Source organism: Corvus hawaiiensis, chromosome 8 (genome assembly GCF_020740725.1).
Source record: "Corvus hawaiiensis isolate bCorHaw1 chromosome 8, bCorHaw1.pri.cur, whole genome shotgun sequence".
Taxonomy (NCBI): domain Eukaryota; kingdom Metazoa; phylum Chordata; class Aves; order Passeriformes; family Corvidae; genus Corvus; species Corvus hawaiiensis.
Window position 1 is genome coordinate 18,405,164 of NC_063220.1, and position 26,827 is coordinate 18,431,990.

General features: G+C 40.6%; 1 protein-coding gene across 3 annotated transcripts in view; it reads right to left on the minus strand.

The window, feature by feature from the left end:
• The window catches only part of WDFY4 (WDFY family member 4), a 124,845-nt gene extending 107,167 nt beyond the window's left edge, over positions 1-17,678 (minus strand). For 2 of the 3 annotated variants that reach the window (XM_048311655.1, XM_048311654.1), the window contains exons 1-9: positions 17,554-17,668; positions 13,377-13,638; positions 7,548-7,662; positions 6,859-6,962; positions 5,293-5,439; positions 4,742-4,931; positions 3,438-3,627; positions 1,385-1,545; positions 573-1,025 (exon numbers count right to left, since the gene is read on the minus strand). In XM_048311655.1, the coding sequence (XP_048167612.1) occupies positions 573-1,025; positions 1,385-1,545; positions 3,438-3,627; positions 4,742-4,931; positions 5,293-5,439; positions 6,859-6,962; positions 7,548-7,662; positions 13,377-13,637 (1,621 nt within the window). In that variant the 5' untranslated portion in view covers position 13,638; positions 17,554-17,668. Of the gene's footprint in view, positions 1-572; positions 1,026-1,384; positions 1,546-3,437; positions 3,628-4,741; positions 4,932-5,292; positions 5,440-6,858; positions 6,963-7,547; positions 7,663-13,376; positions 13,639-17,553 lie in introns of all 3 variants that reach the window. The other variant, XM_048311656.1, reaches the window with a different exon arrangement.
• Positions 17,679-26,827: the final 9,149 nt, after the last annotated feature.

Below are 26,827 nucleotides of genomic sequence, written 5' to 3' on the forward strand. Positions count from 1 at the left end.
TCTTTCATTAAAATAGTAGTTATAAACCTTTAAATATGTGAGTCTGTCTCCTAAGTTAGCTGTACTCCACAGTTACCAAACTAGGGGTATCACCTTCCTGTTTCTATACTAGGAGATAACTCTATCACATCACAATGAGTGGTAGCAATTGTGGGGAACATATGGCCAAAGTTCAATAAACTGTTTTCTATCACCAGTCCTCAGGATTAAGGTGTTACTGTCAGAGGAATAAGCATTGTGGAAAACTTTTCTTGCTCCAACCTCCAGCTGGCATTCTAGAGAGCCCCAAACTAAGACCTGTTTAAAAGTGTGGGTTGAAGGGTACCACCCATAATAATTCATCATACACTAGTGAAGAATAGCCCAGAGCTGTTCAGGCTAGTGACCAGAACAAAAAATAGCAAAGATTTCAGAGAGGACCCAGCTTAATGTGTCAAATTTAGGCCAGTTGGCTTGAAGATAAAATCTAGCTACTCAGTATATAAAATATATAAATTTATCATAGAAAGAGATTATTCATTCCTGTTGATCTGCCTACTTCAGTGGTCATTGTGAGTGGCAGTAAGTTGTACCTGACTTCCTCAGGATCTTGGCTTCCTTCCTCAAAAGTGCCAGCAGTAGGCCTAAGAGCCCAGAGTCACGGAAAATATCACTAAATAACAGGTCCTTCTGGGTCATGCTGAGAAGGCACTGAAGAGCTGTTAAGGTGCAGAATGGCACTATATTTTCCTTGATCAAATACTGAACCTTCTTCAAAATCTCATGGGGGACATAGGACAGGTCTAGGACTATGGACTCCACCAGTCTGAAGAACTGGACTTGGACTGGGTGTGGTTTGAAATGAATTATGTCAGTAAATTGGTTGATAGGTTGCAGTGTCCATTCCAGAAGAAAGAAATTCACTCTGTCCCAAGCCCATATGGTACCAATTGCTGCCAAGATTCTTCCACACAGGTGCTGATCATTACTTCTCTGGAAAATGGATTGCAACACCTGAAAAGGCTGGAGGTTTTTCACTGTCATTCCTGTGGGGAAAAAACCCAATTTTACATGAGTGCTATTTAAGCCTGCAAGCACCATAACTATAATGTTAGCTCATGTCTGAAAGTGGAAATAAGAGCAACAGACATGAGGGATGGAGGCATAATCCAGACATGATTGAGAGGCATAATCTTGAGCTTGGATCAGACCCTAGAACTGACATGGGCATTTCCGTTTGAGGTAGGTGGCATTCAGGCTCCTGCAGCACTAGCACATAGATCTGAAGATGCCACATCATACTCCTTCCTCCATATTAAGAAACAAAATGAATAGAGCTTCATTTTTCAATGACCCACCTACCCACCCACATGTGCATGTATATATATATAGATATATACAGTACCAGAAGACTGTGTCCGTTCAAAATCAAAGTGTGGCAATTGCGGGTGTACGATATTGCCAGAAACTTTCAGTTCAGTTTTTCCACAGGTTGTAAGGCAAGTCAGCATGTCCAAGATCTCATCCAGGTAGGGATCTCCTTCATTTTGTTGCAAACCCTCGCATCTAGGAACAAAACTTGGGACAGTCATATATTCATATCTTAATTATACAGACTCTTTGGATACATCATCAAGTACAGAGCACATAGGCGCTGCACAGGATAATCCACACCATGGTGACACACTCTGAATCAGGACAAAACCTACAGACTGAAGTGACACTGACAGTCTTATGAACAAAAGAAAGATAAGTGTTTTAACTTAGTCCAGTTATTTGTCCTTGAAAAAAAAAGAAAAAGCTAAATTAAAAAAAAAGCCTGGTTTGGGGAATAAAAATTTAAACTTTGTGAGAATTCAAATAATTAAAGCAGACACTTCATATTAAAAGGTGAGCATATGGTTGGCAAGAAAAGGGACTTGCTATCTGAGATAAATAACAAAAAACTTCAGCCCTGAGGAAGGGAAAATTATTGTACTGCCTGAGCTTTGTGAACCAGACGTGAAGATGGCATGTCTCTCCTAAGTAAGGAAATACTTAACCAGGATTTGTAATGATTTGAAATGTAACCAAGATTTGCCATGGCTCATAGACTGAAGTGAGAGTCTGTCAAAGGACAGAGAGCTGCTTATCACATCATCTTATTCTGTACTGCTCAGATGGGTCAGTTATTAAGGAAAAGTGCATCACCTGGGCACGGGTTAGTGGCAGAGAAATAGATTGGTACTGTTAGGCTAGAAAAATCTCGGAAGAAAACAGAACAAAATGTTCTGGTTTCATGTAAACAAGAAAGAGAAAAAAGAGACCAAATGCTCTCTTTCAAAGAATGCTGTTAGCAAGGTTCTTCTACCTGAAGAAAAAGTTCTAAGCATCAGAGAAGAGGATACCTGCTCACACAAAACATTCTGGAAGGAAGGTCTCCATCTATCCCTTTATGCCAGCATATGCTGGGAACGAAGACTAATCTGAAGCCCTGAGCATCTGTTATTTCTGTCTCTCCTGCCTAGTGACATCAGTTGAAAAGGATGGGGATATTCATGGCCCTTACTGAAAAAGATCCCGTGTTTTCTGCCCTTATATGGCTAGAATTTAATCAGAAATATGCATCTCAACACAGTTTATTTATAAGGGAAATCTAGACAGTCTCTGGTAACTAAAGAAAACACTGCCAGAAAACCACAATTTTTTTTCCAATCATAATTTAATAATTTTGTGCCATTCAAAAATCATGAGCAGCCATAGTCACTTACAGATATTTTTGACTTCATGATAGAATTTGCAATCCTCTAGATCCAAATTACAAAATACCCTCCCCACCCAGTCTTTGTTCAGGGACCAAAGTTTTCACAAGTGTTGGAGAAAGAGGACAAGAATAGTCAAAGCCAGAATGGAAACAAAGATCTGGAAATGCTCTCTTCAAATGATATTAAAGAAACCCAGCCTAGTGAGACAACACAAGCTGACAAGGAGAGTAACAGATTCTTCTTTGAACTTTGGATTAGGATAACTAGTGGGGATTTTTCCTGATATGTTTATGCTCATCTTGCTTCTGAAGAATGTAAACATTTCAGATTTAAGTTTGGGTGGGTTTTGTTTGCTTGTTTTTGCACAGCAAGGAGATAGTGTTTCCCTCCCAAGCTGACTGCATTCCTGGACTAAAAGCTCACTTTAACTGAGACAAATATCTCTGACCTACATCCTCTGTAATACTAATTGATGAAGAACTTTTGTCTTGTGTTCAAAAAGTCCCTATCCCACCTGCAAACTAACTTCTCCTATACTGTTCTCCTTCTGTAATGGTTTAAGTAGAAAAAGTTATGTACTGTTTCCATTCCTAGTACAGAAATGCTTTGCATGGCCACAGGATTACCTATATGATTCTTATTTTAAGAGACTGCTATGCATTCTGAAAATTAAGTTTTACCATCCTCTAGAAGCCTACTAAGAGCCTCTCTTACCTGACTAAAATTTTTAGCAGGAGCTGGTAGCCATCATTATTTTCAAATTCTGTTAATAAAGCTGATGATACAGGGTAAGAATCTTTCACAAAGCACAACACAATACTAGCAGCTTCACACACATCACAAGCAGGTAGAGTATCAGCCAGTGTAAAGAGTTGCTGAATAGCTATTTTAATGCAGTCCACAGCTGTGAAAAAAAAAAAAAATACAGCAGGTATTTACAAACTGACAGTCAAACAAGTTTAAAGTTACTAACAAAAATGAAACTAATTTGACAAGTTATTTCCCAGTAAAATAGGAATCAGTTAATTCTTTTTCTACAAAGAAAAGAAAAAAGGATATATGAATATCACACTCATTTCAGAAGCTACAGGAAGAGCATTGGTGGCTTTACAGTATACATGCATTTCCTTGCTTAACTCCCAGAAACTGATTCAATCTCAGGAGTATAAGCTTTCAACCCCCAACTCACCAAAATTCATAGACAGTGAATCCAGCTGTCTGAGTACAAGGTAAGCAGAGACTAACAGATTTAATTGTCTCCTACTAAGTCAATCACACATCCTGTACAGAGTTCACAGATTAATTTGCTCAATGAAGCATATGTAATGGGGTACACACATTTTGCTCTGAGGAATGAAGCCTATTTTCTTGTCTAATCTCATGGCCAGTCCTTCCAGGGCAGCTTCAAAATGTCCAAATTGTTCTTTCCATCTTACACAGGAAGCCAAATTTTCATTTTAAAAAAGAAAAATATCTATATGTGTTTACTCCATGACATGGAATACTGATATTATTTTGTGCATTATAAAACTATTTTTTCACTTCTAAGAAATTGAGACTTCTGGCCTTTGCACTTCTTAATTAGAAAAAAAATTGCTTAAACTAATAAAGCCTAGAAAGAAATGATTACTTAACCAACTGTGATGTTGTCCCAAAAGATACCATTACTCTGACAGTGCCCCCAGCCTTGTATTTAGTGTTCACGAGTCTCAGGCCCACAGACTGAGTCACATAACTTAAGAAAAAACATAATACATCTCCCCTTGCCTACGTCAGTGTGATCAAACAGGATTAGCTCTTGCCTGTAATTTGGGGGTTTTCTGTGTAAAAAACCCTTCAGTTTCCAGATGGCTATCAGTGCTAAATAAAGCTCCTCTCTACTAAGTCAAGAGCCCATGCTTTGCAGTTGACTACTGGATGATGTAGGGATAAAAATTTATCCTGAGGAGACTCTTTTTGATAAAATTCATTTTCAGGGGAGCTATAAGGAAAGGAGAAGCAAATTTACTAAACCAAACCTTGTAGGTACACAATGCTGGTTTTGGTCTGAGCCTTTGAAATTGTTCTTAGCACACGGCCTGTAGGTACTTTCCATGAGTGGCTGCACTGGTCCCAGAGAGAAGCAGTTGCTATGATTAAAGACTGAAGCTTATCAGCTGCCAGAAGTTCCTCTACACCTTGTTCTTCTTTGTACATGTTAAGCATTATCTGAAAAGCAGACAAACATCAGCTACAACTCCTTTAGAAACACCCAGGAGAGGAAGAAAAATCCATTGAGGAAGGAGACTGTAAGTTTGATACTAGTGCCAAGAGAAAGGATGCAGTGAAATGAACAAGGAAAACTACCATTAAGATATTCTTAACGGATTTTTCCCACTTAAAGTCATGTTGTTTTGTTTAATAAAAATGTAAGATATAGGTTATATGTTTTATGTGGCTCCTGATGCTTATTCAATGGTTTTCAGTCCAAATGTACAGGTTTTTTGGCAGTTTGAATGAAATGGACAGCTAAGAGCCTAAGTGAACATCTGAGTACCCAGGGCAAATGAACCCCAAATGCACATCTCACCTTAACAAGCATCTCCTGAGTTTGGGCATCATCCTCACTTGTCTCTCCATCATCACTAGTTTTCTTCAGAGGGACAGTAAAGAAAAGGTACAGGCACTGCATCAGAGCAGCTGGAAGTCCAGATCCAATGATGTTCCATATAGTCCTCTAAGCAGGCAAAATAAAGATCAGTCCCTCCAGAAGCTGACCACAGTTTCCTTGTGTTTCTACACACTGAGAATAGTCATGGCAGAGGAAAGACCTACTTGAGCATTTTATCCTCATGAGTGCTCTAGGGCACACAGGACTGGCAGTCACATAGCACAGCTGTAAAATCCACTTGGCAGAAGTAAATGCACTGTGTATTGCTGTAGCTGCTCCCAGGACTTCCTGCTCCAGCTGAACTACAGCTTTGGCAGAAATACTATGTCCTGCATATGGAGACCTACAGTCAGTGAAGCACACAACCTGCAAACTAACTAGCAGTTGAACCAGCAGTAAGGCCAGGGGCAGAGTGTTCCCCTTACCATTAATTTCCAGGACACCCTGCAGCTATAGAGGCCTGGTATGTTGAAAGCATGGATTCTCCATTCCCTCCCTGACTCGGCATAGCAGCAGTTTAGCTATAACGCCTTCACTCTTTAACATATTCAATAACTGCACACACACTTCTAATTACAGGTTTTATAAATGCAAGTTGACAGTTTCTTCACAGTGTTTCCCAACACTTATTTTCTTCCCATCTTCATTATGGCTGCATAGAGCTTCCAGAGAAGTCCTAGTCTGTGTGCTTGGCACGCAGTAATCATGACAAAAATCAGCACCAAACTAACAGAGGAATGAGGTTTGTGATATGAAGTTTTGTGAGTATGTGTGCTACAAAAAATGACAACATCTTAAATCTGTGAAAAACACAAAATCTCATCAGATACTTCATGTTGTGACTAGCTATATATATAATTTTATAGAGCTCCTTATGACACAGAATATATCCATTATAAGCTGACAGTAAGATTTTTTTTTTGTGTCTTTTAATAAGAAAGACTGTTTAACTAAATGTCACAGATAAACACGCCACAGGTGCCCATCAGCAGGCTGTACTCCTGATGCCAGTCTGCATTCCTGATGCCAGTCTGCATTTGGGATGGCTGTACAAGTAGAGTTTGTTAAACTCTATGCTTCAAAGTGAGAGGCTATCAGGATGGAAAAGCCAACCACTGTACTACCAGACAGATTCTTACTAGTCGTCTTTTTGATATGTATGCTGGAGTGACAAAGAATACACAAAAAGATACACGGGGGGGGGGGGGGGGGGGGGGGGGTGGGAAGAAGAGAAGCATCAGAAAAACCAGCTGTCTGATATCAAAACTAAAAAGGTCTCTGAAAGCATGAAGTGCTTACTTCTCTCTCTTAGAAAAGCCTGGCCGACAAACCTGGTGCTGTGTCCTCTAACTGTATACCTTGGGCATGCTGAAGCTCAAAATATTAGAGATAATGCAAATACTGAGACCTGGGTGTTCCACTGAGATGCCTACACAATTTCTCTGAAATAAAAGGGAAAATACACTTTATAGCAATTTCTCTTACCAAGTCAGTCTGTGAGAGCAGGTACACCGATTTCAGGAGCAAATGGCCATCTCCTGCTTCCCCTTTCTTTTGCAGCAATTTCTCCAAAGACAGAAGAGCTTCTTCTGTTATCACAAAAACATTAAACTTTAATTCCTTAGTGAAAGATGAAAATGCTGCATTTATGCTTTCTTAACAGATCTGACAAATTTAACAAAATTACAGTAGCAGGAGTCCACTAAAGTGAACAGAAAAACATAAAATGACTGATTCATCGTCAAGCTTAGTTCATGTAAACTACCCATATCAAACTGAAATTTCACTGAGAATACCAGCTCAATCCACGAAGCCTGGCAGCTGACAGCACAAACAATGTACAACAGCCACCAGGAAAGCCATGTGTGGCTAGCAATATTTTTCTCATTTAAGAAAGCTCCTCAGAATAGTGTATAACCTGCTCTTTAACTCTTACATGCATTATACATTACACATTTCCAGCTACAAAAGTTCCAAACCCAAGATCGGCATGGCATACAAGGCCAAATCTTCAGTGCAATCACCTCAAACCAGTGCTAGCTTGCACCCACTAAAATATCTGGCTTTCTACAGAGCATTTTCCTGTTCCCCCTTTATTTCCAGCACAGAGGACAGCTGAAAGACACACGTTTCCAGAAAAACTGGATCCAGTGGATATGGTATGGGATCATTACCTGCAGGTTTGCCATTGAGGTTCCTCTTAATTTCTTTAGTCAGAAGCTTGGAAACCTCACTGGCTAACAGCTGAATGTTGGGGAACACGATTACTCCAGCAGACTGTTCCCAGGCCTGAAATCCAAGGGTAACTGTTAAGTCTTTCTGACAGACCATATCTTTGGTAGATTGACAAAAACTAATAAATATAAACAAACGAGTATAAGGCTAACATTGCACTACAAAATTCGCCCCCTAGTCAGTATAGTCCATTTAGCAGTATTTCCCAGACAGGCAGGAGTATGACACTACAGATAGAGAATTCAAACTGGAACTACCTTTTGAATAATGTAATGCATCTACCAGAGATCTTTTGCAGTATTTTCTACATCGAAAACAATCCAAACAATGTAAATGTTGGTTACACCCTTTGTCACTAATTATTTGTGTTAAAAATTATTCTAGTCCCTTTCAAAACATGACAAACACCCTGAAGAAACACAAATTTATAGACAAGTTTATAAACAATTTATAAATATGTTTATAATTCACTTGTTCAAGAATGGACAAGCAATTAAGTGCAAAACTTATTAGATAAACAACAGTAAGACTTGTAGAGTCCCTGAGTTGGACAAACAAACCCCTCTTAACTGTTTCTTAGCCCTGCCTTCGGGGGAAAAAAATTAAAGAGAAATAAAGAAAATATTCCAGCAGACTAATATTATTGCACCCAAAGGGCCTCTGAGAATCAGGTACCAATTCTTTTATATAAAACATCTGATGATACACACATTTATGTTTTCGTAATAGTTCAGTATTCACCTCTGAAGACCAGTCTGAGACACTTCTGTCCTCAGCAACCTTGAAAAATTTTCTTTATGAAAGTCTCCTTCTTTAAGAAGCTCTGAAAAATCACGCTGTAAGCCCCAATGATGAAAGGAATAAAAATGACATGTGTTCTCCTAAAAAAATTGGATCAGACACCCCATAATACTTTCTGCCAAGAAATCAGCGCAACTCTTTGTAAATGAAGATCCTCCACAAATATTTTTTCCTTCCCTACCATTGCTTTCAATTTCTTTTCTTTCATCACAGATGGTAGCTTGTGGAGATAGCATCAATCATCTCTCAGTAATCAGGCAAGCACCTACTTTTGACTTAATTTTACTGCAGTCAATAAGCAAAATGCCCCCAACTCTTCTTTCTGTGCTACAGGAGTGAAATGCAACTGCACAGTGCATCTATTAATAATTTTCATCAATCAATAATATTAAAAACAAACTAATTTTTTCAGATTTTGACCGTAAGTTACTTTCAGAGACACTCAGTTGCAGAAGCAAGATTCACAAATTCCTCCACCTCTGATGCAGAAGGGAGGGAAGATCTGTAAAGAATAGAAGCAAGCTGGGCAAACACAGTGACAAGAAACTCACAGCCACTTAAGAATATACGATGTTTGTCATTAAGCTATGGCCTTTTACAGAAGAAAGTAGTGACATATTTCTGCCGCTCTTCCTCAAAGAGGAACATCCTCTTAACACTTCAGAAAGGCCTTGCTATATTCACTCTTCCGCTAACAGAAAGAGCAGGATAAATTTTAGAAGTTCAGACCATGCACAGCAGAGACCAGTAATCAAATGTTCATAGCAATGCTACTAGTCCATCTCCCTACAAAGCAGGCCACTAATGTTCTGATTCGATTTTGTAGGTGCTCTTCCTGAGGGTCAGACACCAATCTTTAGAATATGCTGTCCTTTAGGAACAGACCTCATTAATTTCATATTCATGTCTGAGCCTAAAGAAGATCTATGTCTGGAAGCATATCAACCTACTACATTGCAGGATGTCTGCCTTTGGGGGAAACTCAAATAATATGGTACCAATGTAATCTGATTTTCTTTCTTCCTCTTAAACCTGTTTCTGCACGTTTAAGATTCTGCCACAAAATCCCTGTGTCTGCTGTTACCATCTGCCCTTCCTATTCCATGGTTCATGGAGAGATGCTAGCTCAAAAGCCAGCCACGTAAAAGAACGTTCTGATACTTTCTGAGGCACCAAGAGGGAAGACACAGAAGGCACATTAAAATGACTCCCAGCCCAGGCCTGAATCATGAGCAGATGGCTGACATTTCCCTCCCACACCTTTTCCTTCTACGTCAAGGAGCCTCAGTGAGTAACGAGCCTCCGCATCACAGGGGTCTCCTGCTTGGTGACCCCTCTCTCCAGCCAACTGAGTAAGAGCTAAAGCACTCAAAAAGGCAAGGATGCACTGCCATCTGCACCATCGAAACAGGGAAGGAAAAGCAAGAGAAAAATCTTCCAAGGAGGGAGAGGACTCACACAGAGTCCATTGTTAAACAAGAGGAAATGAGGTAGTTTCTGTAAGAACTTCGCAACACGTACAACTCAAACTGAGATGTGTTTCCCCAAGCCAGCAGAAGGCTGGTATATGAAGGGAGTAAAAGTAATATGGGGAAGGACATGCTGACTAAAAGCTAAGGGCCAGATCCTCCACAATGTACTCTTAAATCAATGATGCAGAGCCAAAATGCTCTCTCTAGTCACGCTTCTGGACCTAAATGCCTATAAAGCAGTGCAAAGCTCCAGTAGCATATCTAAGAGAAGTGGAGGGGAAGAATCTCACTCTTAGGGCACAAAGTCAAGTGTTAAGATAATGAAAAATTCATTTCTCCATTATGAATATATTCAGTAGCAAAGTTTCCTTTGAGAATTCAAAATCCCCTTTTTGCAAGCATTACTGCAATTCAGGAAATCAGTTTCTACAACCCTAAGGCTTGTGAAGTTCAGTCTTAAAGAAAGGAAACTCACCATGGATGTGCATATATACAACATTGCCAGTCCCTCAGCAATACTCATCTTGCCTCCTGGCAACAACTGTCCTTCAACCCTGAAGTACTGGTACTAAAATTTATTTGCTTATTTATCGTGATGTGAGAATTTACTGCTTTGCTGTCCAATTTTTAATTCCCAAGACTTCTAGATTTTATAACTTTTCTCACCCTTGTTCAGTAACAACTTTCTCAGTCCTTTGAAAGTTTCACTCCAAAAAATCATCACCACATTAAAGGCATTCTTGCTTTTCATACTTAGTTAATGACCAGTAAATCTAAAGATGATATATATAATTTCATCTCACCACAATTTGTTTACTTCATGCTCACTACATGGTATTCAAAAACTAAAGCTGCAATAGGACTCAGAAACTTTAGATCTTAGAATTTCAATTTAATTTTAAGTTTGAGGCAGGAAAACCTTAATGGAAGAATTTCTCATAAAGCCTGCAATATGTTGCTTACAAAAACAGCAGGAAGCAGTTTAGAGAGACTATCTTCTATAGCAAAGCCTGTTCATTGGGATGAATTAATACCTTAGAAACATTAAGGATGTATGTTTTCAATGGACCTTCAAGAGAAAGTGCACTGGTTTCAGCTGGGGGAGAGTTAATTTTCTTCACAGTGGCTGGTATGTGGCTGTGTTTTAGATTTGTGTTGCACACAGGGCTGATAATACAGAGATGTGTTGTCATTCCTGAGCAGGGCTTACACAGAGCCAAGGCCTTTTAGTGCTGACACACTGGTCAGGAGGCTGGGGGGAGACACAGCCAGGACAGGTGATCCCAACTGACCAAAGGGATATTCCAGAGCAGATGGCATCATGCTCAGTACATAAAGTGGGGGAACAAGGAGGAAGGAAGGGATGTTTGCAGTGATGGTGTTCTCTTTCACTCTTCCGATTTTCTCCCTGATCTCACTGATTGGAGGGTGAGTGAGTGGCTGTGTGGTGCTTGGTCATGTCAGGAAAGAAGACAAGAGATCTGGAAACAGCTCTACGGGGGGCGGGGGGAAGTAGAATAGATGGCTCTCATTCCAAACAAAACTGTTGTAACTTGTTGAGGTGGTGTGTCAGAAAAAAACCAAAACCCAACAGTGAAATTTTCAGCATGCCATTTTAAAAGCAGATCCACAGAAAAAGGAGGTGCTCCTCTACAGAAAACTGTCAGATTATCAGCCCCTATCTGACTTTGACATGCATTCTTTGGAGGCTGAGAAAGGAATGCTACCCCTTTGCAAAGCCAGTAATTTGGTGATCTGATAAAGCAGTGGTGAACTCCCAAGACAGAAAAGACCACCACAGCACACATAATGCCATTTGCAAAGAGAGATTTGTTCCCAGTGACAGGCTCATACAGAGAGCAACAGTTCTTCTTTTCAAATATAGCCTTTGGTTTGGGAGGGACACTCTTCTATGCTAACAAATCCAGAAGTTGAGAGGAAGTGGTGAAAAGTGAAAGCTTTGTTCAGTAAACATAAAATATCTGTAGAACCATTTAGATTTAATGAGAAGGCAACTTCTGAGACTCCAGGCTATACATTCACTGTCTTTTCAGACCCCTGCGCTCATTTAGTCTGCACTGCCTTGGACCAGGGCAAGCTTGTACTCAAACACAGCAAACTCTATACCATAGGCACTTCCAGGTCCCACCCACAACTCAATTGTTTGCACCAGTTTCAATGCTGTTCGTTGACACAAGCATCTACATTGATTTCACAGTGCACCAGGACTTAAAAGCTCCAAATATTCATGCTCCATCCAGCTGAGTGAAATATTTATGACTATCTGGAAGTTATTCCTGCTTTACTGTCATGAATACCAAAGATTTCACAGTCCTGAGTACAGTGATTTCCTACACACTCAGTTCAAAATGCAGAGTATCCCCTTTTATGTCTCACAATGCTTCCATATAAACAGTGACCATACATTAATTTTTTTCCCTCACCAACCCACTGACTTCTATTTTAGAAATCCAACTCATCTAGGTAGGGAATAGATGGATCTGAGTTTGGTCACGCAAGAGCACTAAGAACTCACAGACACCTGAAATACGCTATCAGTAAAATATGGTTTCACCAAAGAGGGGTTTTTATTTTCTTTCTGAAAGGCACAGTGAGAGTGTAAAAATGCAGATTCAATACCCATAAATACCCAAGGTAATCCAAGAGAAAAACAATTCTTCTGTACTAGTAGATCACTACAGTACATTTAAAGATAAGCCAGGTTTTCTGCTTCACTCAGCATATGCTCTGCCATTCTGTCTCTGTATGGTCCACTCAAACAGTTTCCTGTATATTCCACAGACTCTAGCAAAGAAAACCAACCCATAAGGCTCCTATTCATTACAGAGCTTTTCTAGTTTCACCTTTCAATATGTTTGTCTCAGAATCGTTGGCTGATGGCAGCTGTAGGGCAGGCTGCTAACTAAAATGTTCTAGTTCTCAGCTGTGTCCCTCACCCACGATATGGCCTTCCTCTTCTCACTCCATGGCTTCCTCATCTCTCACCCAAATCCTCTCTCAAGCACTAAAATTAGACATCAGCATTGTCATTAACTCCAAAATTCCATCTTAAGACTGTACACCTGCATTTCCCCTAACTGGCTGCATGCCACAACCACATTTTCCCAGACTGAAACAGGGAAGGAAAGTTCTCAGCCCCCACTAAGTAATAACATAGATGAGGCAGACCTCTTCACAGGGTACTCACTTTGCAAGATGGCTGTCTCACTCCTTGATTTCAAGGATAGAATTTAGCCACTCAGGAAAGTGAAGAAGTGCTCCCCCCTGTACTTTTTTCATGTTGACCTAGCAGGTTAGGTAGATGAAAGGAGGACAAGAAACTTCTTCTCCAGGCTCCCAATGGAGTGAAAGAACTTATCACCTAAAAGGATCCTGCTTTAATTAACTACACTGGCTGTTTGGGTGACCACAGAATGGATAGGGGAAGAGAAACTCAAATTAGCATCTGCACCAAAGGCAACAAAGAGAACAAACCTTTAAGAAGAGGGGAAGAAATTCCAGCAGCCTTCTTTGTTGATCCTCTGGGATGAGAAATGGAGCCACTTGCTCATATTCTACAAACTGTTTTCCTAGAGTCTCCCACTGGAGGGTATGGCTCTGGGGTAGCTCGTCCTTGCTGTGTACAGGCTGCTCCAGCGCTTCTGCTGTGTCTCCATCATCAGGGCTCTGCTGTTGCTGTCCTGCTTTGTCAGATGTGTCCTCCAGCTGCCACACAAGTTCAGCTGCTTTGTCCATGCTGAGATGAGACCAGATAAATATACTGTGTTATTTACAGCTCTTACCAGTCAACTCTCCCAAGAAATGAGACACTGACAGTTTTAACTGTCAGAGTTTAGAAATACGGAAACGCTCTCAGTCATTGACTCTTTTCCACTTTTCATGGCAAAGCACCCTGTTCCTGGACAAGAACAATACCACTCTGCAATTGCATGAAAAAGCTCTCTTCCATGAGACATGTGCATGTGCTACACAGCTCATCTGGGCTTTGGCAGAACAAGCCAGTAAACCACACAGCAAATCTGGATTCCAGCCCCAGCTTTGCCACTGAGCCAGATCCTCTCTCTTGCAGTTCAGTCATCCAACTATAAAACAAGTTGTAACTATTACCATCAGCAGATCTGCAACAGAAGAGCACTAGCCAAGAGCCAAGTTACACATTTCACTGAGTATGGATGCTAAACCTAGCTGCACATCACTGATACATTCCCCACCTGGCATGGGGCTGAAGCCCTGTCTGGAATAGTAGCTGTGTAGAAAAGCCAAGGATTCCCCACAGGGCTGTGCTGGCCCAAAGAGGCAGCAACATTCAGTTCTTCTTTGTGCCAGAGGTACAGCTCTGGACAATAGGTATTTTCACAACAACGTTGCTTGTTTTGCTGATCCTGTAAACTGAAGTGGATATGCCTCAGTGAAGGAGCATGGTGCTTCTGGCAGTCTCATTTCCTTCAAATTTAAAATGGGTCCATCTTACAGTACACATCAAGGAATCCTTCTGGTACCCTAATCTCAACCCCAAGTCCTCTCATCTACTTTACAGCCCTGTTTTCCTCCATAGTGTTCTGTGGGGTCACTCAGCCCCACTTCTTTGCCACAGCCTTCTGTGAGCTCACCCTGCTATGCCAAGCCTACATCATGAAAACACCTACACTAACAGAGATCAGGCTTCTCCAGTTTCCATCAAAGGCATCCATATGCTTATTGGAGTCTAGGTCATTGTCTGACTACTCCGGAGTCTACAACAGGACAAATTATGGCAGTGTGGATGGGCAGATGGGAGTTGTCACCAAGATGAATGTAGCTCACTTTACTTAACAAATATATCATTTTTTAAGAGCCCAGAAGAGTCTTTAACAAATCACTACCCTCAAAGAAAAACACCAATTTACCTTCTTTTCTAAGAAATAGATTCTTTCTTAACAGTATCTTTTTGATTGCCATTCCACCATTTCAATAAAAATGTCAGAAAAGCAAACAACTAAAAAACAGAGTCAGATCTGCACTACCAATACATACATACATACAAATAAAGACAGTATTATGAGCCTGGTTTAGAATTATGAGCCAACACTAAAACTGCATTTGGGATTCTCTTCCTTCGTCATCCATCAGTTACACAGCTAGCTTACTGCTTGCATTCTGCCCACTCCATGCCAGATGAACCAGTTTCACTTCCATGCTCCTGCAGAAGCTCTGTACCACAGAGATGAAGGGAATGGCATTTATCTTGTCACTGTACACCACACCACCTGCAGCAAGATGGTGGTCCCAGAAGACACCTGTGCTTAGATGGAAACGCTGGTTCTTCACACTACACCACAGGCTAACTTATTTTACCACAGCCCAGACTCTGTCCTTTGCTAGGAGATGGAGGCCTATGTAATTTTGATCAGTCCCCAAGGAACAGTCAGTCTAGAATTTCCTATCTCAACAACATTTTGTGTTTTGCCGCTATTGTTTTCCTTAATTATCCCTACTAAGACAATAAGCCCTATGAGCAGAAAAAGTGTGGTGACTGCACAGAGTAAACAGGAAGACTCTGTTCCTCATGACTGTGTGGGAGTTACATTTGTCATATGTTATACTTAACTCTGGTGTGGGATTTTGACCCACTTGAGTCATCCTGAAGCTGTAAGTGTGTTGGTTGAGAAAACCTGGGTGCTGTTCTAGGGACTTTGGTGAGCATAGTTCAGTTACATTTTCAGTGAGGCTCAACTTGCATCCCAAATAGCAAAGCCATTTTCTTCCTCAAGGAGATCTGACCTTGGAAGCTACTCTGCTAAGCCTAAATCAATGATAAGAAGTAACTCACTCCAGTGCCTATGTTCATGTTGGTCTTCTGCACAGAGAACCCCAAGGTTCTTTACAGAAGCGTTCTACAAATGGTGACACTAAATCATGGTGAGGTGAAATGAAATGGTTACACTGGCCTCAGAAGAAGGTCAACTCCCTCAGCTGCACTGCATGGGCCGGCAAATGTGTTAACCAATTTTCTCTCTTTCTATTTATACTTGACTGAGAAGGCCTTTCTTGTTGGTGGCACAGCAAAAGCAAGCAGGGATAGCCTCTCAAAAAGTGTTCACTCTATGAATCCATGTAATGAAAGAGCTCTCATCTCCACAGAAACTCTTACAACCAGATATTCACAAACAACTTCATTAGTGAAGATCAGATTGTAAGAGGCTATGTAAGACATTTAAAGTGTACATGGAACTCAATCTCAAGAAATACATGAAAGCAAAATGAGGATTATGATATTCCTCGTTATTTTTTCCAACTATCTAGACTACAAAAGGCATGTTAGACTAAAGATCAGTCCTCCAATATTAGTCTGTTCACTCCACTTGCACTATATGCTTTAAATATTACTTCTAGCAGCCTTTTTTTGCATCTACAATTTGATTAGGGCTTTTAAATCCTTTCAATTTTCTATTCATCTTGGAGGACAATTATTCTTCTAGACCAACCACAAAATCGCGGAGTTAACACCAAAGATATTTGAATGCTGAAGGATAACTTAGATATTTCGAAAAGGTCTTATATGTTGTCTCTCTTCTACACTTCACCACTTGTTCTGATCCTTAGTGTAACCTTATTTCAGTTTTGATAAGTTTTTTGTTTGATTCTTGGTTAAATTTGATAAGATACTTTTTGATAAGTATCACAATGATACAAAAAGTAAACACTAAATAATAAATATTTTAAAAGACTTAAGAGTGAAAATTTATCAAATAATTTTGATACTATCATTCAGAAAGTAGTGTCAGGCTACAGAGAGAAAATGGAACTTAATCATGTATTTTCCCTTTTTTCTGAATAAAGCTTGTGTGAAATCACACTGCAATGTGGCTACATCTTTCCAGACTGAAAAGACAGAGGGGAAGAAAGGCCTAACCATAAGGACCAGCACAATACTGTTACTAACAGATTACTAATTGAACAAACATGATTTTTAATGACATTTTAATTCTATTTATCTGTGATTACCCCCCTGAGCAGTTCATAGAAGGATCCCATTCAGTTAAAAAATCCTAATTTGCACCAAGACCAAAAGAGAATCAAGTTTCATACCAAAATTCAGGCCAAAATTGGTTCCCTTTTTACAGTAAGTATCTTTAAAAAATGTTAGTTGGGTGTACATGGAAATCTTTAATCTCCAAAAGTACATGAACATAAAATAAAGACTACAATTTGCCTCCTTATTTAATCCAACTGTTCTGATAACAAGAGATTTACGAGACTAAATGTCAGACCCCTAGTTCTAGGACTATCTGCTTTAAGTATTTTTTATCCTAATATACTTTTCTTGACTATTAAATACCAGGATTCTGTGGACTATCAGAAACACACAGCTCAGATCATCCCAAAAATCCAGTGTGATACTCCTTTATACTCCCTTTCTTTCTTTGGCAGCCAAGATGACTGTTTAATGAGCACAGTTATGACAGCTCGTAATTGTAAATGCTAAAAACAGGGATTCCACTACTTCCTAAGGAAAGCTGTCTTCATACTGCAGTTTAGGGTGAACTTTGACTGAAACCTTCACTAATTGAAAGTAATCTATCATAACACACAAGTTGCAACCAATACTGTAGGTTCCCTCAACATTTAACAGTCTGTTCCTTCTGCTTTCACAGAAAATCTCTTGACATACCTGGGCTCCTAGATCTGGCAGCTGCTGTTGCAGTCAATAACCATATCCAGAGAAATGAGTGTTGCTGCTTCTGTCCTCCTATGCATGTTGGTGTATGCAGCAGCTCCCGCTCTGCTCTTTAAACTTTCCACTGTGAATCACCTGATTAGCTGCTGCACTTACTTCCTGAGGAAAGCAGAAGTGAAAAGCAAATGAACCACAGCTCAGGACCCATCAAGCTCCCAAAGCAATTTAGAACAGCTCAGCTAACACACAAACCTGGAAGGCATAGCATTCTTCTCCCTGCATCAAGGGTAACCAGGTATTTCCCCCTCTGTACCATATTCACAAGGGGGAAGGGGAGTGGGATTTATTTCATTTTGGTTTTAAATTTAAGGTTTACAAAACTACTACAGGAATACAGCACCACAAAGCTCATGCTGTCCATGCAACAATCTATGCCCAAAGTCAGGCAACAGTCATAGTCCTTCCTCAAATGCTCCACCCTTAAAATAAACACATTTGAATGGTGAGGGGAATGCTGCGTCCCTGACTTCCCTACTAAAATGGTCAAGGCAGCTGCTCAGATCAAGAGGCAAACAAGCACTGTAAGCTCACTGACAACATAAATGAACCTTGATTAGCTATGGGCTTGAGAGAAGATTACTTCTCAGTTGTCTAGTTGCTTTTTTGTTCTCCTTAACACATCTGAAAGGCTTTACAATGTTTTTTTAAGGGGAAGTGGAGTTTAAACATTTTTACACAGGAAATTCAAGTGTTTCCAACTGCTTCTCCCCAGCAATTTTATGGTGACCTTGAGAATCAATGGGATCATGGCCTTACAGTGACTGAAACCTGAGGGGACTCTAACCTAGGTGGTTAAAGCCATCTGTTTTCTGTTAACATCTGCTTTACTCAAATGCTTGAAAAAGCATCCAGAAGAACTTTCTCTTCCAACTCATCTGCAACGTTGCTGGATAAAGCACAGCTAATCCAGGCTGAAGACTCCCAATGAGTCGTAAGATGGGACAGCAATTGCCTGTACACCACGGAGACCTCTCTTGATGCAGTGGTGTTCCTGGCACACAGAGGACTGTTCTCATCTCTTACAGTGGAATTGTATTGTACTGAACTATAGGCAGCAGCAATATCATGGGTTTAGTTTATCCCTTTACACATTATACCAGGATTTAAACAAAACTCTAGCTTTGCTGCAAACAGAAATATGCCTCAGATCCCAAGGAAAATACTCTGCTCCAGTCTATACATATAGTAGCCTCTAAACTGACCAGGTATTGGAAAGCATTAGCTAAACTAAGTATAATTTACAGGGTGTTTTCCAAGAACATGCAAAGTCACACTGAGCTGTGCACATTCAGGGCAGCTCCAGTGAGTGTTGCATTTGGCCACTTCAGTGAGTCCCAGAGCCACTAACAGCTCAGTGCTGCACTGGTGTGGCTGTGGGGCCTCTGGCAGCTCTCAGCACAGGCTGAGCAAGCTCACACAGCCTGTGAAACTCTGTGCCAACACATCCACTACTTTCCTGCTGGAGGCCATTCACATATCAGCTGATATGCTTCCAGCTGCAATCTAGCCAATCCCACACTGGTGAGATGAATGGCAGAAGCAGAGAGACCAAGAAAAGAATATTAATACCAACTCAGAGAGAATATCACTGTTTTCGACTTCCTAACTCAGAACCAAGCCTAAATGTGCTCCATTTCCACCCTTTTACTGCCACTTTAAAAGCACAAAAGGTCATTTGCAGCAGCCTCCCCATGCTGTTTGATCAGAGAGGTTTATTTCCCAGGGATCTTCCCAATACAGTAGTACCTCCTCACTTGATGATGTCAGGACTCAAGCAGACACACAGTTGTTAGGAGAGTCACAGCAGAGGAAGTACCATTTCTCTTTTTCATTCTTCACTAACTGCTGATGGGTCTGAAAGTCCAGTTTCAAGACGCCCACCCACTTAATTTCTGCTTCACTGGAGCAAAACAGATGTAACAAAATTATCTGTAGTAAAAATAACTCAAGGGGTAAAGACAAGCATACAGTTAACATAGTAAGAAACAGTGCCATGACACTCTGTCAGTCTGGGTTGTTTATACTAAAAACCACTTTGCACTGTGCCTCCACCTACAAAAACAGGAAGAAAAATCCTTCTTTGTCCTCTTCCCCCTAGTCTAGGAAAAAAAAAAAAACAAACAAAAAGATATGTCTCCCACATACTTGCATTTGCATCTGTGTCAGGGCACCTAGTTCAAAGGAACCTTCATTTTGTCTGTGATATCTAGAAAGGGCACTAAATCTCCTGGTCCCAGGAGCCAGCTCTATCAACACCAGCTGGAAACTGCCATCTGATAGGGCAGCACTGTGATGTAGATCATGCATGGCCCAGTGGAGATGGTGTCCTGCCTGAGCCAGACATACAGACGGCTCTCTGAGGCAAGGGTCTAGAGATAACTATAACTACAAGGTCCACCTGTCTCACAGCATCAAAGTGTCCCTCATGCCGATTCTTGTCAAACTTCCTTCTTCTTTGCCACTCCAATCTCCACACACAAGTGGAAAAAACCAGATTTGTGCCTTTACCTTTATGATACCAGCCACACCAGTGTATCTTAGTGGTTCAGGATGCCAAGAATCACAGTACTTCTTCAGCCTGAGGCTGCAGGTCAGTGACTGCAGGTTTCCCCAAAAACACAACTTGCAGTATGTTCCAGTTGCATTACATTCACCAAATGGCTGACTGGCTACAGCAAGAGCAGACATGTCCTCTGGCTAACTGCTGTGCAGTTGCCCTTGCCCAAGGAGCTCATAGTTTCGCCCAACTGCAAACTCAGATGGGATGGGGCTTTGCTGAAAAGCCTGTATTTCTCCCTTCAGCAGGTTTGTCTCCTTGTAGACATAAAAAATAAAATTCAGCTGAATTTGCTGAGACAATAAATTTTTATGCTGCACATTTATATCCTTCAATCTAACGAAAAAAAGCCAGTTAAACACGTGTTCCTTTCAACATTTTGGTGTCCAAATTTGAATTAGCTGCAGGCTTTTTCCCACTCTTTGCCTCTCTTGCTAAAATCCATCATATTTTCTTGATAAAAAGCAAGCTGATTAAAAAATGTTCATAGAATAATTTTTCATTTCTCTAGGGAAGCGGCTGTGTTTCATTTTCCTCCCCTCTTTTCAGTGGCAGAAGAGAAGCTGACAGAGAAACCGCAGAGAAAGGCGACGCAAAAATTTAAACCATCTGCTTAACCATCATTTTCAGTCATCATTTTTCTCAGCAAACCTTGACATTTGCAATGAAGGAGGCATTCAGCTCCTTCAGCACATCCTCCCAGAGAAGCAAAAGCAGCGGGCTACGAAGAAGCCACAGGACTGTGAGCCTGAGCAGCTCAGCTCCTCTCCCTCAGGCACACACACAGGGGAGGCCTGGGGCAGCAGGTGTTCAGAGGCCACCCCACCTCCTTGGCTGGGTCTTCTCTGGAGGTCAAAGCCGTGGGAAGGAAAAGCCAGCTGCTGTTGGTGCTGTTGGGCAGCCCCAGCTGAGCCAGGGCCCTTCCCGCCCAGGCCCTCGGGCAGCACCACCACCTCTGAGGGAAAGGCAGCGACGTGTGCCAAAGCACGGCCACACTGTGCAGATTGCCAGGTAACTCATGTATTTGTGCACCTGCACAGGTAACTGCACTTCAGCTTTAAATTAAATGCAGCTTGTGATGATGAAACCATGAGAGGTAGCTGGTAAAGACACACAGCGTACCACGAGGAGAATATCTCCTGCCTGCTAGCATACCTTGCACCTGAGCACTCTCAGTCTGGATCGGGAGACCCAGACATCCCACACTACTCTGGCACCATGACTGTGGGGTGCAAAAGGACAGGGCAGTTTTCAGCCTTGGTCCTGCAGTCAAGCTCCTAACTTGGCTCAGAAAAGTGGTCCATTTCCTTCCCCAGTGTTTCCACCTGAGTAAGGTCAGAGGTTCTGCAGCTGGTCCTCTGCGCCTCCTGGCATCCAGCAGTCACCTTTCATCAGCAGTAGCAATGTTATGTAGTAAGGATAATTTGTTACTTGAATTTTGCTATTTCAGAATGTTTCATTGGAAACAAATTCTCTCCATCAACACAAATTTGTAAATCAAAATGAATTTTTTTCCAGTGTTTTTGTTTAAACAGGAACCAACAGAAGTGAATCCAATAGCCTGTATCTTACATGTTGGGCTGCAACAGTGGTTTTCAGTCTTTCAAAATCTATGCAATCCTGACGTAGTTTATTGCAAATCCTTACGCAGCACATGTAAATCTGCTGCTTGAGAGCTTCACCCTTTGGTCATTTTTTTTGCCTCTGTTAAAATTAGTCAGGGGGACTCACTGGATGATAAAGCTGTAGAAGTACACTGAATAATTTTAAGCTACACTTTTCAAAAATTCTGTGCGTAAATAAATCCCAAAATTATTCCAGAGTCAGTAAAAAAAAAAAAAAAATCAACTTTTAAAAACACAAGAAAAAAGAAGCCTCATTTGAAAATGGGTATGTAACAAAAGTGAAAACATTTTTGTTTGAAATTGTCAGACTCAAACAACCAAATAAATAGAATAATTTTTCCCTGGAAGAAAAAAAGTATCAACTAAGAAAAACTCCTCTGGGAAGCTGGTATTTTGATTAAGCGTCACCCACTGACTAGAAAAACGTTGTGCAGGAAAATTTTAAGGCAATTTAACTGAACACATGATCTCCACGCTAGAACCCATGTTAGTCTAATGAGATTGAGGAAGTTGAAAGGCTGGTGCAAAAAATGTAATTGGCACAGCAACGACATGCCCCCTCCTGTACTTCAGATTAACTCTCCACTAAAGGATATACAGGAATTCATTGTTTACATATCAACTCAAAAGCTGTTGAATTAAAAGATCATGATACAGCAGGTCTGCAGGATTTAAAAAAAAAAAAATTTACAAAGCAAAGTTGGACTTTAACACATAGTGCTTATCAGAAAATAGCACTCAAAGACAGCTGCAGACAAAAGCACAAGAGGTAATTACAAAACACATATTGACCAAGAGCTGTTTTCTTGGAAGATTTACTCTTATTCTCTATGTAGAAGAACCATCAAAATCTGTGCAGACAGCATCACTTTCTTAAGTTCCAGAAATGGGTCCTAGTTCCTGTTTTACACCCGCTTTGTTTTCTGTAAGGATGTTGTGTAGCTTGCACAGCCTACAGCAATTCATCGTCATTTTAGAGGAAATAGGGAGCCTGAAGTTCCGGCTAAACAAATTAGACAAGATCCTTCCAACACGAGTGTGAGAGCACACATTTTTCCAGCACTGATATGTCCCCTGCTATTTTTTTTTTTTTGATTGGTTGGTTGGTTTTTTTGCAACTCCCAAGCCTATTGATAAACTCCAGCTCTTGTGACCTTGTTCTCCAATAAGCTGTGCTCCCAGAGAGACCCTGCATGTATCCAGGAAGGCTGCTCTTCCACAGTCATAACTGCTCAGAGAGCTTCAAATGCCTAATAAGCCAGGCTTAATGAGCTGTCACACCCTATTCACGGATAAGCCTGTTTTTTCTACAGATATTCTTCTAGCTCTGTGAACCAGACTCATGTATCTTCCCTTTTCTTCAATTATTTATATACAGAACTAATACTTCAATAGCATTTGGTTTGCCATGTCATACAAAATTCTGGACAAAAGGAATAGTGAATATGAAAATAGTGGTTTTGCTATCTGGTATGCTCTGATTTAAAAAAACAATTCTTTAAGCTGAATATCTTCCCTGGGGACTGTGTTGTTTTGTTTTTTTTTCCCTAGGAAACAATTGCTTTTAGGGTGTTCAAACAACACTGTTCTAGGCTGGTAAATAATAAGAAAAAAATCTCCTTAATCTCTACTTAATTTATAGCCAGATTCTACACTAGTGTTTGCTTTTGCTCTAGGAACTGGACCAATAAGGATACACAAAATTGCTGCTGCTCATCAGAGAGGTAATTTTAGTTCTGAAATTAAACCCAAGCACTGCACAAGTAGAAAATACTTTGTTAAGGTGGCAGATTAGAGCAACAAGGAACTAGTCATTGGCTGTGTGATCATTTGGAGCTCAGAGCATTCAGCAGAACTTGAAAGCAGAGCTTGCACATTCACAGCAGAGGCAGTTACCACATGGAGTAAAGGAGGAACTGGTAAAGAGTGCAGTCCTTACCTTGCAGAGGAGCTCACCACAAGAGGGAAGTGCAACAGGCACCTCAGCAGCTCCGTGTCAGATGGGAGTCCCTTTTGCTGCTGTGCCACTGCAAGGCTGCAGAGCAGTGGCTCAGATCTGACAAACCAAAGCAAATTCCTTCTGCAAGGCTGCACGTTAGGATGCCAGTTCAGACACAGGGTCTCTACAACTGTCACTGCCTTCAAGAATTGCCTGGCTGTAAGCAGGGAAATGTGAACAGCACGCTTCACATGGAAGTCTACAAAAGCTTATTCAGTGACAAGAGTTGTTAAGCTGTCTAAAAAACAGACACCAATCATAAGGTGAAAATTAAATGATTGTTTTGTATCTCAGTACATCAGTCACAATACAGATGCCTCTAACTTGAAGGAAGCAGAAACCTACCTTGTCAAAGTCTGGGACCTATATGCATTTGGAATGTAACCTGCAAGGTTTTCCCCCTTCATCCAACTATGTAGCAACAAACTACTACCAGAACCTGTGCTCAGAACATTAACAGTTACTAGGGGGAAGTAAAAAAAAAAAAGAAAAAGAAAAAGTCAAAATCAGGCACCTGGCTTGTACTTTATTAGGCACAAGTGGAAGAACAGCTCAGAGGCGGGATCCGACTTAAAAGACATCTGAAATGCACAGATGACAAGTGTATGACTAAATGCTTAATGTAGATAGGCCAGGCTCTGGTGGTATTTTTATTTCTATTTAATGTCTTATCCTTTTTCATTTCTACTAAACTTTTATTTTCTATTTTTATTTCTTTTTTTTTTTCCCTCAAATGAGATGAGAATAAAGATGAAAAATTCAGACAGCTGGCCTTTGCCCAATACAGGCATTCCCACCAGAGCTATTCAGAGCTCTCCCATTTCCACAAGCCTATTTTGTCCATATAGATCTTAAATCTATGTACTGTAAACTGTACCTTACAGCCTTTTAGCCTCTGAGTTCCTAAAATCATTACTTGCTTTGTGGTTCTCAGCAGTAACACGGGCAGTCTTAATTCTGAGCATCCTTTGTGTTGGCACCGTCCTCCCTGAGCGTCACGAGGTGGCAGCACAACAGAAGGGCTTGCAAGGGCTGCTCTTCCATCAGGCAGCCAAAATCTCACATACCTGCAAGTACAGAGTTCATTTTCATCCTAGAGTTGCAGCTTCCTTTTCTTTTCCTCAGACCATCTTAAAAAACAAGACAGTAGAGTGTGACAGCACAAAATATAACCACTTCCTTGCCCGTTGATGTGCTTTCAGCTCTATGAGCACTTACAGGATTACATTTTCATACTCCCACGAGCCTCTGGAATGGACAGGTCTTAGCTGTGCACCCAGCAGAGAAGCCACTTAGAAAACAGTGGTGTACTTCAACCTTCTCACTTTAGGCACACAGCTTATAAAGGTAGCATCAGGTAGCAGAGCAGATAAAAGATTGTGGATGAAGAATGGAACTCTGGGGGAAACCAAATTATTTGTAAATTGTGTCGGCATTGGCAAAAGGAAAAAACATAGAGGATATTTAGTTAAAAAGTGGGGTTTGATACTTTCAAAACTAAACTAGTTGATGTTTTGTTTTGGAAAGGCATTTTTTCATTTAAACCTTGAGCAGAAACATTAGTAAAGCTCGATGAAGGATAACATAAACAAGAATATACTGAGACAAATGACATTAGTGGGGAGTTCATGATTTTTAGAGGGTTATTTGGTTGCTTTTAAACAAAACAAAAATCCCATTCATACAACTTTAATGAGTAGTTCAGTTCTCTCTGTAAATCCAGTAATATAGAACTTTTCAGTACCTTATTTTTTCCAAGTTGAAATTCCCTGCAGGAACACAAACTTAGGAATCTTGCTAAGGATTTAGAACCATGGGATTTTTTTGGTCCTACAGATTTCTGACTTTTCAAATTAAGTATCTCTATGCAAAGTCATTATACTGCAGCTATGAGTGGGCAACCTCCACAGCAGGGCATATCTGAGAAGATATCTGCATAACTAAACAGTTAGGATAGTCCAAATAAGTCTGCTCCACAAATGAATATTGGAGTAGGCAAAGAGAAGAAACATTTGTCATCTTCCAGGAAACTGGTGTTCTTGTAAACAAGATGCTGCTCTAACATGAATGATGCTTTAAGATACTATGACTCCTAAATTGTTTTCACCCATAGAAAAGTTGACAAGCATTTTTAAAAAATAGTATCACATTTTTCCATAACATTTTGATCCAAAAGTATTAATGTGAATGTATTTTCAGATCACACTTTTGTATAATAAGTAATATTTCTTATATTAAACCCATTTCATTAGGGATTTTTCTTCCATACATCTTGAAAACCTTATCAGAGAGGTCAGTTTTACACACTCCATTTCACAGGCTAGAAACAGTGACATTAAGAATTGAAATAACAGCCAGTGGCAGAGCCACAAGTAGTACCTGGGCCTCCAAAATCCAAGTCTGGAAGTCATTAACAACTCTATTTTAATTTCATTATTTTCTTCTTCTCTCCTTAAAATGATTTGAAACAGAAGAAAAATGGGTCAGTGTTAAAATAACAGCGCATTTGAAATTTTTAGCGCCCTCCATTTTTCACCTAGCCTCCAGTTTTCACCCTAGTTTCATTTTGAATCAGATCTGCCTAAATGACTGTGTTTTTCCCTGAGGCAGCAGGAGGAGATACGTTCCTGAGGATGCCAGTTGCAGTCCCTGGTGTCTAAAATATGCATGCACCGCTCTTTGATTCCTGCCACTAAAAGAAAAAAAGTAACATTCATTCTGCAGAGATAGCCTTCAAGTTTTAAATAATGCATTTCTGTATCTCCTCTCCAAACCAAGGACTTCATTTCTTCCAGGCCCATAGGTGACAGATAGGATAAGCAATTGCCCAGGTTACTGCGTTCTATGCAGCTGATTCATGAGGTCCTGCAGCTCCTTGCTAAAGGATAGATTGCTGTCACTGCTCTCAAAGGTGCAGGGAAGGTCTGGGGATGTACAGAAACAGATGAACAAGTGAGAAACCAGTAATGTCTCCAGGCTTTCACATCCTACCTGTCTCAGGAATATCATAAAAACTCAAACTGGCAA